The following is a 15,375-nucleotide window of genomic DNA, read 5'->3' as shown; positions in this document are numbered from 1 at the left end:
AAATAAAATGTAAAACATATAGAAGGATTAGAGGACTTTGACAATTGATTTGCAAAACAGGCTGAACTCATTGCTGTTACAGATAATTATTGATTATTAGTTAAAATATTTTTCTCTAATTATGTCCTTAAAAAGATTTTTTAGTAGCAAAAATTAAATATGACATGCTTTCCTTTCTTTACTGATTACATATAATATTCCTTCATCTGTAGTTAGAAAGTTCATAATCTTTTACTATCCATTTATCTTTATGGCCTATTTGAAGATTAGGTGCCACAACTCTCTTGTTTGGTGAACAGAGTAGCATATTCTAAACATATATCCCCTTTGTGTTGATGACTTTGTGTTAAGACAGTAAAAGCAATCATGTGTAATTATGAATGAGCCTTGAAACCCTTCTTTAGGAAGAGAATTGCTCTCTGAGAGAGACATTCATTTACATCACATGAAATTCACCTTTTTATATGTTACAAGGCATATCATAAAAGCAATCAGACATAAATGGGGTGTTGAGTAGACCACACAGAGGATTGGTTCTTATAACAGATTTTTTGGTGAAGGCTATTGGAGGTAAAGGAAAAAAAACCTAACAGGTGAATGCTAATCCTAATAGGTGAATTGGATCATAATCCTCTGTGTTCATAGATCATGACTACTTTATTCATTCATTTATTTGTTTATTAATTCATTCATATAAAACATCCATACCTACCCTACTCTCACCTTCACTCCCAAACTTTAATATTGATGAAATTGCATGTCATCTAACTAGTTGAATTACCTCCTGTCTAATTTAGAACTAACAGTTCTTTGGGGGAGAGGGAAATTTGGGGGGCAATAAATTTTTTTACTTATAAAAATGTTATTCTGGGGAAACTAAGGTCTCTACTTATATTTTAGTGTACCCAGGAGTTTAAAAAAAAAAGGCAGCAAGACTTTGTTATAGGTAATAATACAACTCCAAGATCATAAAATATCTATCATGGTGACATTGGTCAAAGCACATTATTAAACACACACTGTTAACAGATACCAGATGGGTCACTGGGACAGAAATTAAGAGAAAGAAAAATATGTCCTGGGTCTTCAAAGGTCTGAACTCCTCCGATGGAGGCAGACACAGCTATTTTGCCACATTCTTCAGCTCCTAGAGTGTCTCATTTCTGGCTCCACCAAACTACATTAACTACCACCTTCAAAACCTGGCTTTTAACTCACCTTCCCAACAGAAATCAAGCAGGTGCTTGACACTGTCTCGAATAGAAAGGTTAATTGAGCAAGCTCCCACTGAAATGTGGAGAACATGTTGCATTTGTTGAAATGTATTTACACCCAGAATGGTGGCTTAATTCTGGTTTTGCTAATTCCCTATTTTCAGATACTTTTCACCATTACTTTTTGGCTACTGCTGAGGCAACACCTCACCGAGCAAAAAGCTCTTCGAGAAAAGGAAGCTCTTTTATCTGAGGTCAAAATTGAAACTCAGGAAATTGAAGAAAAAGGTAAATTAGTGTGTACAGTGTGTGACTGGAGATTTTTGTGCCCAGCAGAATCACAGAGAAAGAGCCCCTATGCTTCAGACTAGGTGGAAGGTGAACATTCACTTGGAGTGATAAATAGCAGTATTGAACGACGTGAGATTTAAATTACACATGAGATTCACAGGAGTTTTTGAAAATATTGTATCATTTGATCCTCACAAAAGTGATTCACACTTAAGGGAAGAAGGAAGAAGAGGCTAAAAGAAGTTAAATTATTTTTCTAAGGTAATATTGTAAGAGCCACCAAACAATCAGAATTCAAAATTGAAACAGTAGTTTTAATTTGTGTTATTGTTGCCTATTTATTTTTCTAGAACCTGTTGTACTTAAAGCTATCATGGATATTGCAAATGAAGTAGGTATTCTAAAAGATTAGTATAAAATATTACCAAATTTATTTCTTTTAAAATATATCATAGAAAGGTTATAAAATTTGACTATGATTAGTTATAAATGCTTCCTGGTTTACTAGAACAGTCTAAAACCATTCAAATCACATAGTAACACATAAAATACATGCTTCCATATCCCACATCTGACACCTGTTCGAAGTGTGGTTTTGGTCAGGGAACCAGCTCGGTGTAATGGCACAGTCTTTTATTTTGAAGATGACGAACAAGATACACAAGTGGAAGGAGAGGCTGAAGAGAAGGGGGAAGAAGAGGAAGAAATGGAAGAGAAGCAAGAGAGTAAGAAAGAAGAGGAGGAGGAGGTGGAAGAAGATGATGACCAGGACATCATGAAAGTCCTTGGCAATTTGGTGGAGGCCATGTTCATTAAGTACTGGATCTACGTCTGTGGAGGAATGTTCTTCTTTGTCAGCTTCGAGGGTAAAATTGTGATGTACAAAATCATCTACATGGTGCTGTTTCTGTTCTGTGTGGCCTTGTATCAGGTGGGTCATCAATTGTCCTCTAGTTTTTAATTCTCACACCCAGGAATCTATGTGCACTTCCTATGATGGCATTCTAAGTTACTATAATAATCCCGTGAACAAATATCATTTAAGTGATATTCAATTCAAATATTACATATTAAGAACTCTAAAATGGGAAGTGACCAGTTTGTTCATAATTTTAAAATTTTAGGTTCTTAAAAAGCAATTAAAAATAGTTCATCAGCTTTTCAAAAATGTTTGATTAAAAAAGGAGCCTATAAAATTAGGTTAATTTTAATAGCAATTTAAGAACAATGACTGGATAATCTAAAATACTGAATGATACTCAGTTCACTTGTGTTCTAGAGTCTGGAATCAGAAAACTGGGTGTGTGATACACCTCTATTGTAATGTGTCAACTGCTTAAGCACTTTATTAATTAGAAGTTATAGAATATTGTATTATACTTCATTAGTTTCTCTACAAATTCAGTTTTAACTGATGATAAAAGTTTTAATTCAATGATAGAAACAAGTGCAGCAGTAAAATATTCTTGCATGCAGCCAATAAAACACATGAAGCAACTGTAATAAACAAGAGTATATTACATGTGGAGATAAAAATATATCAACTGAAATAAATCAAGTTTTGAAATACTCTTAAAAGTTCAGGGAGGTGCTCTCTAATGAACATCCATGGGCTTGTAGTAAAGAACAATGTCTTCTCTCCATGGTGGTTTCACATTTTTAATCATATACTACCCCATTGATTTCAAAACTGAGGCAGTTTTCTCCAAGCTATAAACAAAATGATGGCAGCATCTACTATACTGTTCCTTGAATGTCCTATAGACCATAGCTTGTGCTAAGAGCTTTACAAACATTATTTTATCCTCTTAACAACTCTCAGAGTGGTTACTTACAGAGGAGGAATCAGAAGCTTAGTATGGCCCAGCCACTTGCCTGAAGACATAGTTAACTTGGGGTGCTACCGAGATTCCAATCCAGATCCATTCAACTCCATGAGGAACAGAACTTAGACTTTATTTTCAAGTATTTGTAAATATCATCATCTGTCTTAGTTGAATAAACTGGACATTTTTTGTGATTTTTTTCTATAACCAGTTTTTTGTTTGTTTTTCAATGACTGATTCACAGGTGCACTATGAATGGTGGAGAAGAATTCTAAAATATTTTTGGATGTCTGTGGTTATTTACACTATGCTGGTGCTTATCTTTATATACACATATCAGTTTGAAAACTTCCCAGGCCTGTGGCAAAATATGACTGGATTGAAAAGAGAAAAGTAAGCAATTTTGGTGTATGAAGGAATGTAAAAGTGACAAGCAGGATTAAGACTTGACTGCATATTGTTCAAAACACTTCTATGGAAGATTTTAGTAAAACCTGGTGTAGTTAATGTCTATAAGTTTCTTCAGAACAGGATTTGTGTCTTATTCATTTGTGTTCTCTCCATCTAATCCTGATCTTGGCACATAAAAAGGACTCTGTGAATACTGACTGAAAAGTGAATCGACCGAAAGTGAATTTTCAGCTCTATTTTAATGAAATTACATTTTCTAAAGTCAGTTTTATGTGAAACACACCTGTTTAGTACTTAACCAGTCATGTTTTCTGGTTTCCAAATGGAAGCTCAGCTCTTCAGTTCATCAGTAGTTCATGGACTCACTATATAAAGCAGCAGCCTCTCCTCACTCGTGTAGCTTGTGCCATGATTATAAGGAGCAATTGATGACACAGGGAAAAATTATTTAAGTGCTGATAGACTAGTGGTTATGAAATGATTTTCCTTGTGCGTGTAATAGATGGCACTCTATCCTTTTCTAGTTTGCTTCTTTAAATAACTGAAATTAGTGTAGAAATCCAACCAGAATTGGGCATCGAGTAAATATACTTTGGTGGCTAAGAGAAGAGATGAAAAGGATCACCAAGCAGCTAGACTAACACATATTTAATATGTATTCAACAAATATTTATTGAATGCCTTCCATGTGCCAGACACTGTTCTGTGCCTGGGAATACAACAGGAAGCAAGACAGACAGAATCTAAGCCCTTTGCAGTTTATATTCTAGCAGAGGAGACAAACCAAAGAGAGACTTAATGTATAAATTAATTATAAATTGTGACTAGTTTGTGAAGGAAACAAAAACAGGCTGAGGTAGTGAACAATGAGGGATTCCAAACATACATGAAGTGGTCAAGGCAGGCTGCACTGAGGAGGTGTCACTTAAGTCCCACCTGAACTATAAGAAGGAGCTTGTATTTAGAAAAAATGCGTGAGTTGAGATCTGAGATGCTCAAGAGCATCCCAGGCAAAGGGAACAGCAAATGCAAAAGGCTGGACAGAAATTGGCACATATAAGGAACTGAAGGAAAGCTCTCCGCCAGGAGCAAGGGGGTGGAGAGTAGAAGGAGAAGAGGAGAAGAGGTGGGAGAGTTCAACCAGGCACCCAGGACGAACATGACTTCTTGGTAGTACTGGTTGGTATTTATTCTTGGTGCAATTTTAAAAAGTCTTTAAAGCACCTAACTGAGAAAAAGTGATGTGTCAGGAGGTACGAGTAGAAAAACAAGAAGACTGCCCAGTGAGCAATAGCAGTGAACCTGTGAGACGTGATGGTGGCTTCACCCAGAATCAGTGGTGGTAGAGATGGACAGCAGAAGTGCAGATTCAGGAGATGTTCAGGCAGGCAGTGAAGGCAAAGTGGATGAATGAGATTTAAGAAAAAAAAGAATCAAGGAAGACTTCCTGACTTTGGAATTTGGCACAAGTTAGACTGATTTACCAGAGGAGACTCGAGTGGTGAGAGAGGTAGAGAACAGCTTGGCTGAGGAAAGTAGGGAAATTAAGAATACTGTTTTCAAAACACAAGTATGAAATATCTATGAAACAACCAACTTCCAGTAGACATTTTGGTATGAGAGTGAGAGTCCACAGGACAAGCCTACATTTTAAATGCACATCTGAGTCACTGATGTAAAGATGGTATTTAAATCCCCAGGAGGAGCTTGTATTTTCTAGGGAAACTAAGCTCCAGAAGGACTGAGTACTGAGCCCTGGGGTATTTCAGCATCTGGAGGTTCAATGGAAAAGCAGGAGGTGGTGACAGAAGAGGGAAACCAGGACAGTGTGGGGGCATGAAGACCGGGGTTGTTTCAAGAAGGAATAGAGGCAAAATTAAACAAAGACAGAGAAGCAGTCACTGAATTTGGCAATATCAAGGTTGTTATTATCCACTGTGAAAGCTGGTAAATTGGACTGCTGGACACCTGACGAAGGTGTCATTTACAGTAAAAAGACTGTGTCTTCATTGCCTAAGAAAGGGTCTTGTTTCTCTGCCCCCAACCCCCCCAACCCCCTGCAGGCTTGAGGATCTCGGCTTAAAGCAGTTCAGCATGGCTGAACTATTCACTCGCATATTCATCCCAACCTCCTTTCTGCTGGTGTGCATTTTACACCTTCACTATTTCCATGACCGGTTCCTAGAACTCACAGACCTAAATTCCATTCCCAGCAAGGAAGACAGCCCCATCTACAGGTGAGTGAACGCAAGAAGCACGCACCTCTTAAGAAGGCAGCCCAAATTTCCCTCCTTCCTTGGCCACCTTGCAAAAAGCCAATAATCTAATTTAGAGTTTCAACCTTGAACTTTCCATGAGTATCAACCTGTAAGTGAGGGGGAAAAAAGAAAAAAAATGTGGGATATTTGATGACACTTTTTGAAACAGTTGGTAATGATTATGACATTAATATAAAGTGACCTTTGGTAGTTATTGAGTAGATTCAGAGTAGCTGTGTAGACTAAAATAGTTTAGAGTTGGTGATGTATATTTTGTGTCTAACTAATTCAAAGGAGTTTTCTATTGTGCTGAAAACCACTAAGGAAGTCCTTGTGAGTGAGAGCTTTCCAAAAGATGATTGGGCAGAATTGTCCCTTCTGTTTTGGAAATGAACCTTCGCTAACAGGACAGAATCTACCATCCACAATAGTGCTTGCACCAATTTAAGGAACACAGTAATTTGATTGTTCCCTATTTGTAACTAGAATAACATTTAAGAAGAAAAAGTGAAGACATCTTTTATCAGCATTCTGTTGTTATCTTTGCAACAATAAATATAAAGTGATTACAAGTAACAGAGGGGATATTGCTCTCCCCCCGCCCATGTGTGCTGAAACCCCAATGGATTATTGCAAATTCCCCAATCTGTTGTATCACAGGAAAATTGCCATCATTCTTCTATGAATGTCAATACTGATTTTCTTCTCTGCCTCATAGTTAGTCTATGATTCAGTTTTGGGAAAACGCTTGTTCAGTAACTAAGAAAGCCAAGGGCTGTATTAAGGAGTGTAGATGCCACAGTTGAAAATTTCCCTAACTCTTTTCAAGGGAAAAAATGCGTACATCAAAAGAAAATGAAGTAATATTTCATCAGGCAGAGTTTGTGAAATACCAAGCTTTCAATTTCCTGCTCTAATAAGAGCTGAAATTGTGGATAACTCAAAAACACTTTTATTTGATGATGAGAAACATTTTATAGTTGTTTTCTCTTTACTTATGACTAGCAGATTTGTTTTCCTTGTGTTTTGTTGAACCTGAGCTTACATTTAGTTTTCATTCTGAGCATGCTCCAGATGACTGTCAGTGTGTCAGCCAGTCATTATTTCTTACCCTTTTACCACCATAAATAATCAAGCTCAATGAAAACCTGTATCCTCCTAGTGCCCCAGGAGGAGAAGGGTGTGGACGGGGTAAGTTGCTGCCTTCAAGGAGAATCAAACATTCAGAAACATAAAGTAGTTATTAGACTTATCAGGGTGATCATTTTGGAAGGTATATAAATGTCTAATCACTGTTATGCACCTGAAACTAATATAATATTGTATATCAACATTAATTGAAGTATAAATTTAAAAAAATAAAAATATAAGAAAAACAGAAGTTTGGGGGTCCCTAGGAGAGATTATTTGTAGGCAAACTTGTTGGCAGGAGAAATAACACTAAGATTAAAAATTTATAAAAGCAATGCCTGCATAGACAACTGAATTTTTAATAATTAGAAAAAATATTATTTAATGATTCTTTTGACATTGCTTGTGATACATATGGGTCAAACTAGCGTTTGATATTTAACTCTGACGATGTAACATAGTTTATTCAATTACAAACCCTCATCATTTTTTTCAAAAAGTCATATTTAGTAATCAAGAAAAATATTTTAGTCAGCAGAGATTTGAAATGTTTGTGAAACAAATATAATTATTACTAATTTCTAATGAATCCTTTTTAATTTGTTTCTTCTAGATGCCCTTTTTCCCTTGCATCTTTCTTTTCTATGTAGGAGCCTTTTCTTGCCATTATTATTATTATTATTATTATTTTTTAATTTGGTTGCATATGTCCCTCCTACTACAGTTAGTGAGAGCCCAGGCCACCGTTATTTTTTATTGTCATGTCTGAGTCCTCTTTCACACAGCCAAATAGAGATATAAGTCACAATTAAAAAACAAAAACAAAACAACAGAGAATTTTAGGACCATAGTTTTATAGAAGGAAATACATCTCAGAAAAGGTAAGGAATCACAACTTTTGAAATAGAGGGCATGTGAAAACTGAATTCCCTTGAGTATATAGAATGTTATTCAATCCTGTAGTTTCAGGGGAGGGACTACAGCCTCATGTCAAGATGCATTTCCCATGTTTCCTCGGCTGCTACATTTACAGCCCTTACTCTCTACACCGTAGTAAGAGAAGAAAGGTTGCAATGATCTGGAGCAGTGTGAGGTCACTGCTTGCCTTCCTCACAGCTTTGCTTTATCACTAAGCACACCCTTAACAGTTAACTTTCCAATAAAATTTAAAGGGTAAGGAGAGAGTAATAATAGCAGCTATCTGAAGAGCTTAGGTACATGGGATTTTATTTTTAGTTTTGTGTTGGGGAAAAAAAGCCTTCTGGAACCTTAAGGAATTTGAAGGACTCACTCCAGTTTAGTATTTTTGGACTTCATATAAGAGTTTAATATAAAAGCTCCCAAATTTTAACTTCAAACATATGCTCTATAGCCCATCTTTTTAGCAACTCTTTCCCATTGTAGTATTTTTCTTACTTATAATGTGCACCTCATATTATTATTATTATTATTATTATTATTGTCTCTGGAGTCCTAATCATTGACTACATTAAATTTGAAATGATGAAGAAGAAGAATCATTTTCACGCCCTAGCTGGTTTGGCTCAGTGGATAGAGCATCGGGCCTGCAGACTGAGGGTCCCTGGTTCAGTTCCAATCAAGGACGCATCCCTGGATTGTGGGCTTGATCCCCAGTGTGGGGCATGCAGGAGGCAGCCAATCTACGATTCTCTCCCATCATTGATGTTTCTATCTCTCTTTCCCTCTCCCTTTCTCTCTGAAATCAATAAAAATATATTTTTAAAAAACGAAAAAGAAATATTTTCAGAACTTGGATTAACTGTCATGCTTGGCTTTCTCTCTCCCACCTCCTTCATAGATGCTTTAATAAAGAGGGCCCACAAATTGGGAATAATCAAATTATTGTGTTCCTTAAATTGGTGCAAGCACTATTGTTTCTGTAAATATCCAACTGTCCTTGTCCTATTTTGTCCATTGCGTGTGTGTGCTATGTGCATTGTACACATAGGTAGTGTAGGGAAATGTCACATGTCTGGAGCAAAATTTATTGTGCTTAGCTGTACCAAATTTGTAAAGTCAGCATTATGAAAAAGTTTTATGAAATACATACGAGAATATTATTATTTCTAAGTTGGTATTCTCAGGACGATCATTTCGCTCATATATTGATAAAAATATATAATATCATACCACAGTTATAATTCTGATATAATATATACTTAATAATAATGTACTAAATATTCATTACTTATTTAAATATCCACCACTGCAATTTGTCTTAAATTTGAAGGTATTGTGATGCATATAGAAATAAAATGACTTTTTTTAAGCTTCTCTTTTAGGAAAACCTTAGAGAACAATATGGTGAATATGGTTATCTAATAGGATTTTATTTTTTTTTAATTCTGGAAAAAGAGTAAGAATTAATCCTTGAGATTGTATTTTATTTGATAGGGATACTCTGAAAATGTAAACATTACAAATTTTTAATAAGGTATGTAAGATGGGAAGGGATGAGAAGAATGGAGAGACTTGTTATATTTTTCCTGAACGTGTCTAATTTCATGTTCCTATTGGATGTTGCTATCTGTTTTGGGGTGCGTGAAATGTGTGTTGATGACATACCTGATGATGGAATGCTTACAAAACACAATCTGCTTTATTTGTCTCTGTCTAACAATCTCCTTTCTCTCTCCACCCTTTCTCTATTGCCACCGCATGCAACCTTGTGCTTCCACCTCTCACCTCGTAGCCATGCCAAAGTCAATGGGCGTGTATATCTAATAATAAATAGGTGGGTACTTCAATGTTTTCTCTCTTGTTTTTGTTAAGAAGGGTCTCTTGGTATGTTAAACACCTAACTGTTTTGTAACTGAAAAGTTATGTCACCAGATAGTGGACAATGGTCTTCAGGTATGCTCATGGATGTATTTTGCAAATCAAACCATTTGGTGTGTATACCAAATGGTGCCGCCAAGTGGATTCGGAGGAGGTTGACGAGGGTCTTCAGCTGGTGCTCAGCCTTTGGTCTTGGTTCAAATTTCTTTGGTAGAATTAGTTCAAGGCTGGCCTGGGAGCTCATCTTTCTCTTCAACACGTAATTGAGAGCTCAGCTCAAGAACCACCTCCTCCACAGACTTGCCCATAAGCGCCAGCTTTCCTGCTAAAAGTAACTGTCCTTCCTCTGAATTCCCATGGCCCTTTCTGATCGCTACCTCCCAACACTTGCCTCCCAGCCCTCTATCTGCCTGCTTGTCTTATCTCCCTGGTCAGAGGTGTCAGCTTCCCAGGCCTGGAGGCCCTGTATAAATCACCAAGGTATCCACATATCACCTACCTTGGGGTCTTACCCATTAGTTGACCCTCAGTAGATATTTACTAAATGAAGTGAAAGTAGTCACAACAGTGCATGGTGAAAAGAAAATTAAAACATTGATTTTTTTCAAATATAGCTCTACATATTGAAGAATGATATTTTACATCACCAGATTTCACAATATATTTACATAACACAAAAGGCACAAAGACAGACACTGAGACACAACCCTATCTTAGATGCATGTCACCTAGCTGGGGAGATAAAAAAAAAATGCAAGTGACCACAAAGAGTGGCATTGATAGTATTGTGTATATATTTGTCCTCAAGTGCCCCAACAGTTCAGAGTAAAGATCCTTTGGCATCTCATTTACTAAAACTATTCTTATTTTATTAACTAGGTCAATTAAATATCCACTCCCAAAACTTCATGTCATCAGTAATAAAACCAATAATTTAAGTAATAGAAACACTTATCTTGCAATAAATCCAATTAACATGCCTCTTTGAAAGAGTTTTTTTTTTTTAATTCTATTCACTTTTCTCATAGGTAAAATCCCAAGGCTGACAACCAAATAGCAAACCTTAGGGGGTAGAACTTCTAAAAGGAAGTGCGAAAAATTAGTGCATCCTTGTGCAGATTGCGAAAGAAGGAGGAATGAGGACTGGCTGGTTGCTTTCAGAAGCCAGTTTGTTGACAACCTGAGAGAGCAAAGTGAACCTCCAATTTTTAGCTGATAGGTACAGAAGTACAATACAGACTCTAGCTAGAAATCTGGAGCAAGTATTTAAATCTCATCGCTCAAAACATGAGGGACTATTATCTCTTTCTCTCTTTGTGTTTCTCATAAAGTGTTTACCACTTGCTTTATGAGGAGATGGAAGGGACACCAAAGAGGACAGGAATTGGTTTATGGGCCAGGTAGGCAGAGCCTGATGCAAGTTTCGGTCCTGATTGCCTGAGACTTATCTCTTGAGAGAAACTTATGCTTGTTACCCCAAGTCACCAGGCCCCTGAATTCACTCAGGAGTCCCAAAATGATCAAGATTCAAAATGATTAAAAACTCCAAGTATTCCAACATTGGCACTATCCTCTTCCTAGTGGAATCTTTTACTGTTGTCTGAGTGTTAGCATGTTAATAAAGGCCAGAGCTATGCCCAGAAAAAAATGTTACCAAACAAACTTGTCTCTCACTTGATAACATGTGCTTCTTGAGGGTTTTTCTAAAATTAAATTTATTGGGGCCACGGGTTAATAGGATCAGATAGGTTTCAGCTGTAGATTTCTATGTTACAAGATTTGTATACTGCACTATGTGCCCACCACCCAAAGTCAAATCATCTTCCGTCTCCATATATTAGGAACATGTGCTTCTGAAAGGCAGTATGTGTGTTCAGTTTTGAAGAAAACCTACTTTTGATTAGAATGATAAGGTGAATGCTTTTATTAAGTAAAGAAACTTTATTTTCCCCATAATTTATTTATGCTCACTGTTGTGCTTTTAAGTCCCCAATGAAAGTGGGTTAGCTGCATTCAATCAACTTCTGGGTTGATTAAAATGTAGACATTACCTTATAAGGTAGGAGGCAAGGCAAAGTGTTGAGAAGAATAGGTGACTGATGACATTTCAATGATATGAAGAATTGTGGGGAAGATCCAACTGAATTGGTAATCAGTATGTATTAGAATACTTTAGAGGGAGCAATGGGTATTTCTCCCACATAGAAAGAAATGGAAGCCATTTACTCCCCATCCTGCCTAGTGGATTAGTTTGGAGGAATTAGTACCACACATGTTTAAGATGTGATATTAAATTTACAAGTCATTTGCTCCTCTATGAATGCAGTCTTCAAAAAGTGCTTATAGTTTCTAGAAAATAATCTTAAACACTATAAAATTATACTTTAAATGTTACTTATGAACACTCTAGGTTTGCAAGAAATCTTCTTTCTAGTAGTCTAATGAATGGGGTGAATGCAGTTTGCATTACCACATATTCCAAATCAAAATAGTTATAAGTAAATGGAATATAGATGGAGATTTTACAAAGGTAGAATTTCCATTTTCTTTAATTGGAACTAGCTTAATATGTGGCTTTTCAACATCAAATTCTTGTACAGAATTAAGCCTCTTTAATTCTCCATGTAACATAACCTGTTTCTGCTGTTTCAAATAAGAATGCCTCGCCCTAGCCAGTTTGGCTCAGTGGATAGAGCTCAGCCCATAGACTGAAGGGTTCTGGATTTGATTCCAGTCAAGGTTATGTACCTTGGTTGCAGGTTCCCCTGCCCTGGTCAGGGTATGTGCAGGAGGCAACCAATCGATGTGTCTCTCTCACATTGATGTTTTGGTCTCTTTCTCTCCCTTTTACCCTCTCTAAAAATCAAGGGAAAAATATCCTCCAGTGAGGATTAACAAAAACAAACAAAAAATGCCTCTCCAATGCATAGAATTTGGTCACCAAACAGTCAATGAATCATAGTGTATGCCAAGCATAATGCTGAATTTTGCCAGGGATATGAGTAGAGTACAACTGGATTTCTGACCTCCAGGAGAGAGTCCTCAGAATCATAATTAGACTAAAATGATGTTGGTAAAAATAGAGAAACACACACACAAAGGGCTGTGTAATCATGAAGGAAAGAGAGGGTGAATAAACAGATAAATATCATCTGTTTTGTTAGAATGCAAAAGAACAGTCAGGGAGAGAACTTTTATTTTATTTAAGAAATAGTGAGAGGATTAATGGTCAGAGCCTGAATCACAATAAAAACAAGGCAACAAAGTTGTAAGCATGATTAAAGAGAATGCAGAGAGGAACATGAGCTCCCGTGGGAAAAGGCATGAAAGAAGTGGGATTGATGGAAGTAGGAGGGAGGGGGCTATTTGGAGGCCTGAAATAGAAACCCTTCATATGATGATTCGGTAATTCACACGTGATAATCAGTAAAAAAAAAAATTACCAGTGCTTTAAGTTCCTTAGCCAAATGTTTCAGGGAATGTTGGTCCTAGAGTGTGATTTTTAGTGTAGCTTGGAAAATCTGGATCCTTTCTTTTTCATTTGCTTGTGGGGGGAAAGGCTACATGAAGGTATACATTCTTTCCTGGAGACTCAGGAAAGAAAACTGTATTTTCTTTGAGTCTTTCATTCAATAAACTCCACTCAGTACACCCTGTGTGGAAGGGCACTTTGGGGCCTTGTTGCTTGAGGACTTTTGTTATGTAGCCACCGTAGCAGGTGCAGAAACAGCTTCATCTCTGTGCTTTACTCCATAAATAACACGAATTATTAGAAAGCTCTTTGTCAGTACCAAGCCATGGCAGTGTCGATGGAGACATTAGAAACGCACTCTGAGATGGCCATACCTCCACAGTAAAAGCTAGAAATCCCTGTCGTGACAAAAATGTTTATCTTCTCACCTACAAAATGCAAGCCCCCTGGCAATGCTGAAGAGAGCATATACATACTGACACCTGACAACCGCAGCACCTGACTGCTTTTGCATTTAGTACCATTTGCTCTGTAGAGTGCTGACAAACAGGAACAGCCATGTGCTCGCTGCGGTGTGATTCGCAGTGCTGGTGTGTAACATTTGATATGGCAGTTTCAAGACTGGGCAACTTTTCCCAACCATGGTAGGGTCCATTGACTAGCTTTAGAAAATATGTCCACTTAACTCCTTCCAGCAGGGCTGAAACATCCTTAGAATGTTATTTCTTCATGCAATTGAAAATTTGTTTCTGGCATTATTTAATTTACCTGCTTGACAACAAGCAGGCCGGGATGGCTCAGTCGGTTGGGTTGCCAATTTGATTCCCGGTCAGGGCAGCTAATCGATGTTTCGTTCTCACATCGATGTTTCTCTCCCTCTCCCTTCTTCATTCTCTAAATATCAATAAAAAATTTTTAAGTAATTATTTTTGAATGATAACCTCTCTGAAAATTGAAGGACAATGTAGATTCATTCCAATAGTTATCCAATCATTGGTGTGTTTCAAATATAAAACCAACCATTTGCAAGTAAGCTTAGATTTTTATCTAGCCAAACTTCCTCATTTTAGAGAAAATAAATTAAATCCCAGGAGGGTTAAATAATTTAATCAGAGCCCACAATTATACAGGTAGGATAACATTATTAATTGTTCATCCTGTGACAACGAAGCTGATATGTATAGATTAATTATGACAAATGGAGAAGACCATCAGGATCTCCGGCAGACCTTTTCCTAATACCTACTCTATTACCCACAAGTGTTCCTTCAAACATTCATTTGAATATGAATAAAAAGAACGTTTTAAAAAATCAAGATATAGATCATACTTGTTCTTATCCACTGTGAAATCAGCTGCAATGCCCTGGCTGCTGTCCCTGCTCGGTGAGGCTGCTCTCCTGCCCTCTCTCAAGGCTAGCACAGCAGGTCACATCCGTGCCCGTGAACGGGGACATCACGCAGACACCCTTCTGGAAGCATTTAGCACCCACCGCATATGCTTGAAATGATGGCAGAACGGGATGAGTCTATGCAAAGGTTGACGGAAAGCACACATTCGTTAAGAATCGTTTGAAAACCTGTATAAAATGTGAATGACTTGGTTCTTGAGGGATGGTTTGCTGCGTTACTAAAAAAGCATGACATGATTTGCCTCAGTAGCTTACATGTTCTCTCCCTTACAACCTGCAGTCCTGTCCACTCTCAAACCAGTTGCCAAGCCCAGGGTCCCCAGCACATGCACGCTGCTGATGCCACCCTGGAATGCATTTGTGTTAGCACTTCCCGCAGCCGCACATAGTGGATGATATGTAGCATGATGTGTGATCTCTGATAGTCCTTATAACTCTTCTGTTCTCATCTCCTTTTTTTTTTCCTTTCTATTTCAATTACTTTGAGCAGCATCAAGAAAAAATTACCAATCCACCAAAATGCGTAAGTCCCCCTGTGAAGCCATGAAATGCTTGCTCTACA

At 37.3% G+C, this 15,375-nt stretch overlaps 1 protein-coding gene across 3 annotated transcripts in view; it reads left to right on the top strand.

Annotated features, from left to right (window-relative positions):
* PIEZO2 (piezo type mechanosensitive ion channel component 2) overlaps positions 1-15,375 on the top strand; it is a 328,473-nt gene that overhangs the window by 239,663 nt on the left and 73,435 nt on the right. For 2 of the 3 annotated variants that reach the window (XM_070420674.1, XM_070420672.1), the window contains exons 14-19: positions 1,379-1,502; positions 2,150-2,436; positions 3,576-3,724; positions 5,806-5,979; positions 9,845-9,886; positions 15,304-15,336. In XM_070420674.1, coding sequence (XP_070276775.1) covers positions 1,379-1,502; positions 2,150-2,436; positions 3,576-3,724; positions 5,806-5,979; positions 9,845-9,886; positions 15,304-15,336 — 809 coding nt within the window. The remainder of the gene's footprint in view (positions 1-1,378; positions 1,503-2,149; positions 2,437-3,575; positions 3,725-5,805; positions 5,980-9,844; positions 9,887-15,303; positions 15,337-15,375) is intronic. The other variant, XM_070420673.1, reaches the window with a different exon arrangement.

Source organism: Myotis yumanensis, unplaced genomic scaffold (assembly GCF_028538775.1).
Source record: "Myotis yumanensis isolate MYYU_CA2020_CCGP unplaced genomic scaffold, mMyoYum1.0.hap1 SCAF_7, whole genome shotgun sequence".
Classification (NCBI taxonomy): Eukaryota; Metazoa; Chordata; class Mammalia; order Chiroptera; family Vespertilionidae; genus Myotis; species Myotis yumanensis.
Note: the sequence above shows the minus strand (reverse complement) of the source record. Positions and strands in the feature narration are given on the sequence as shown.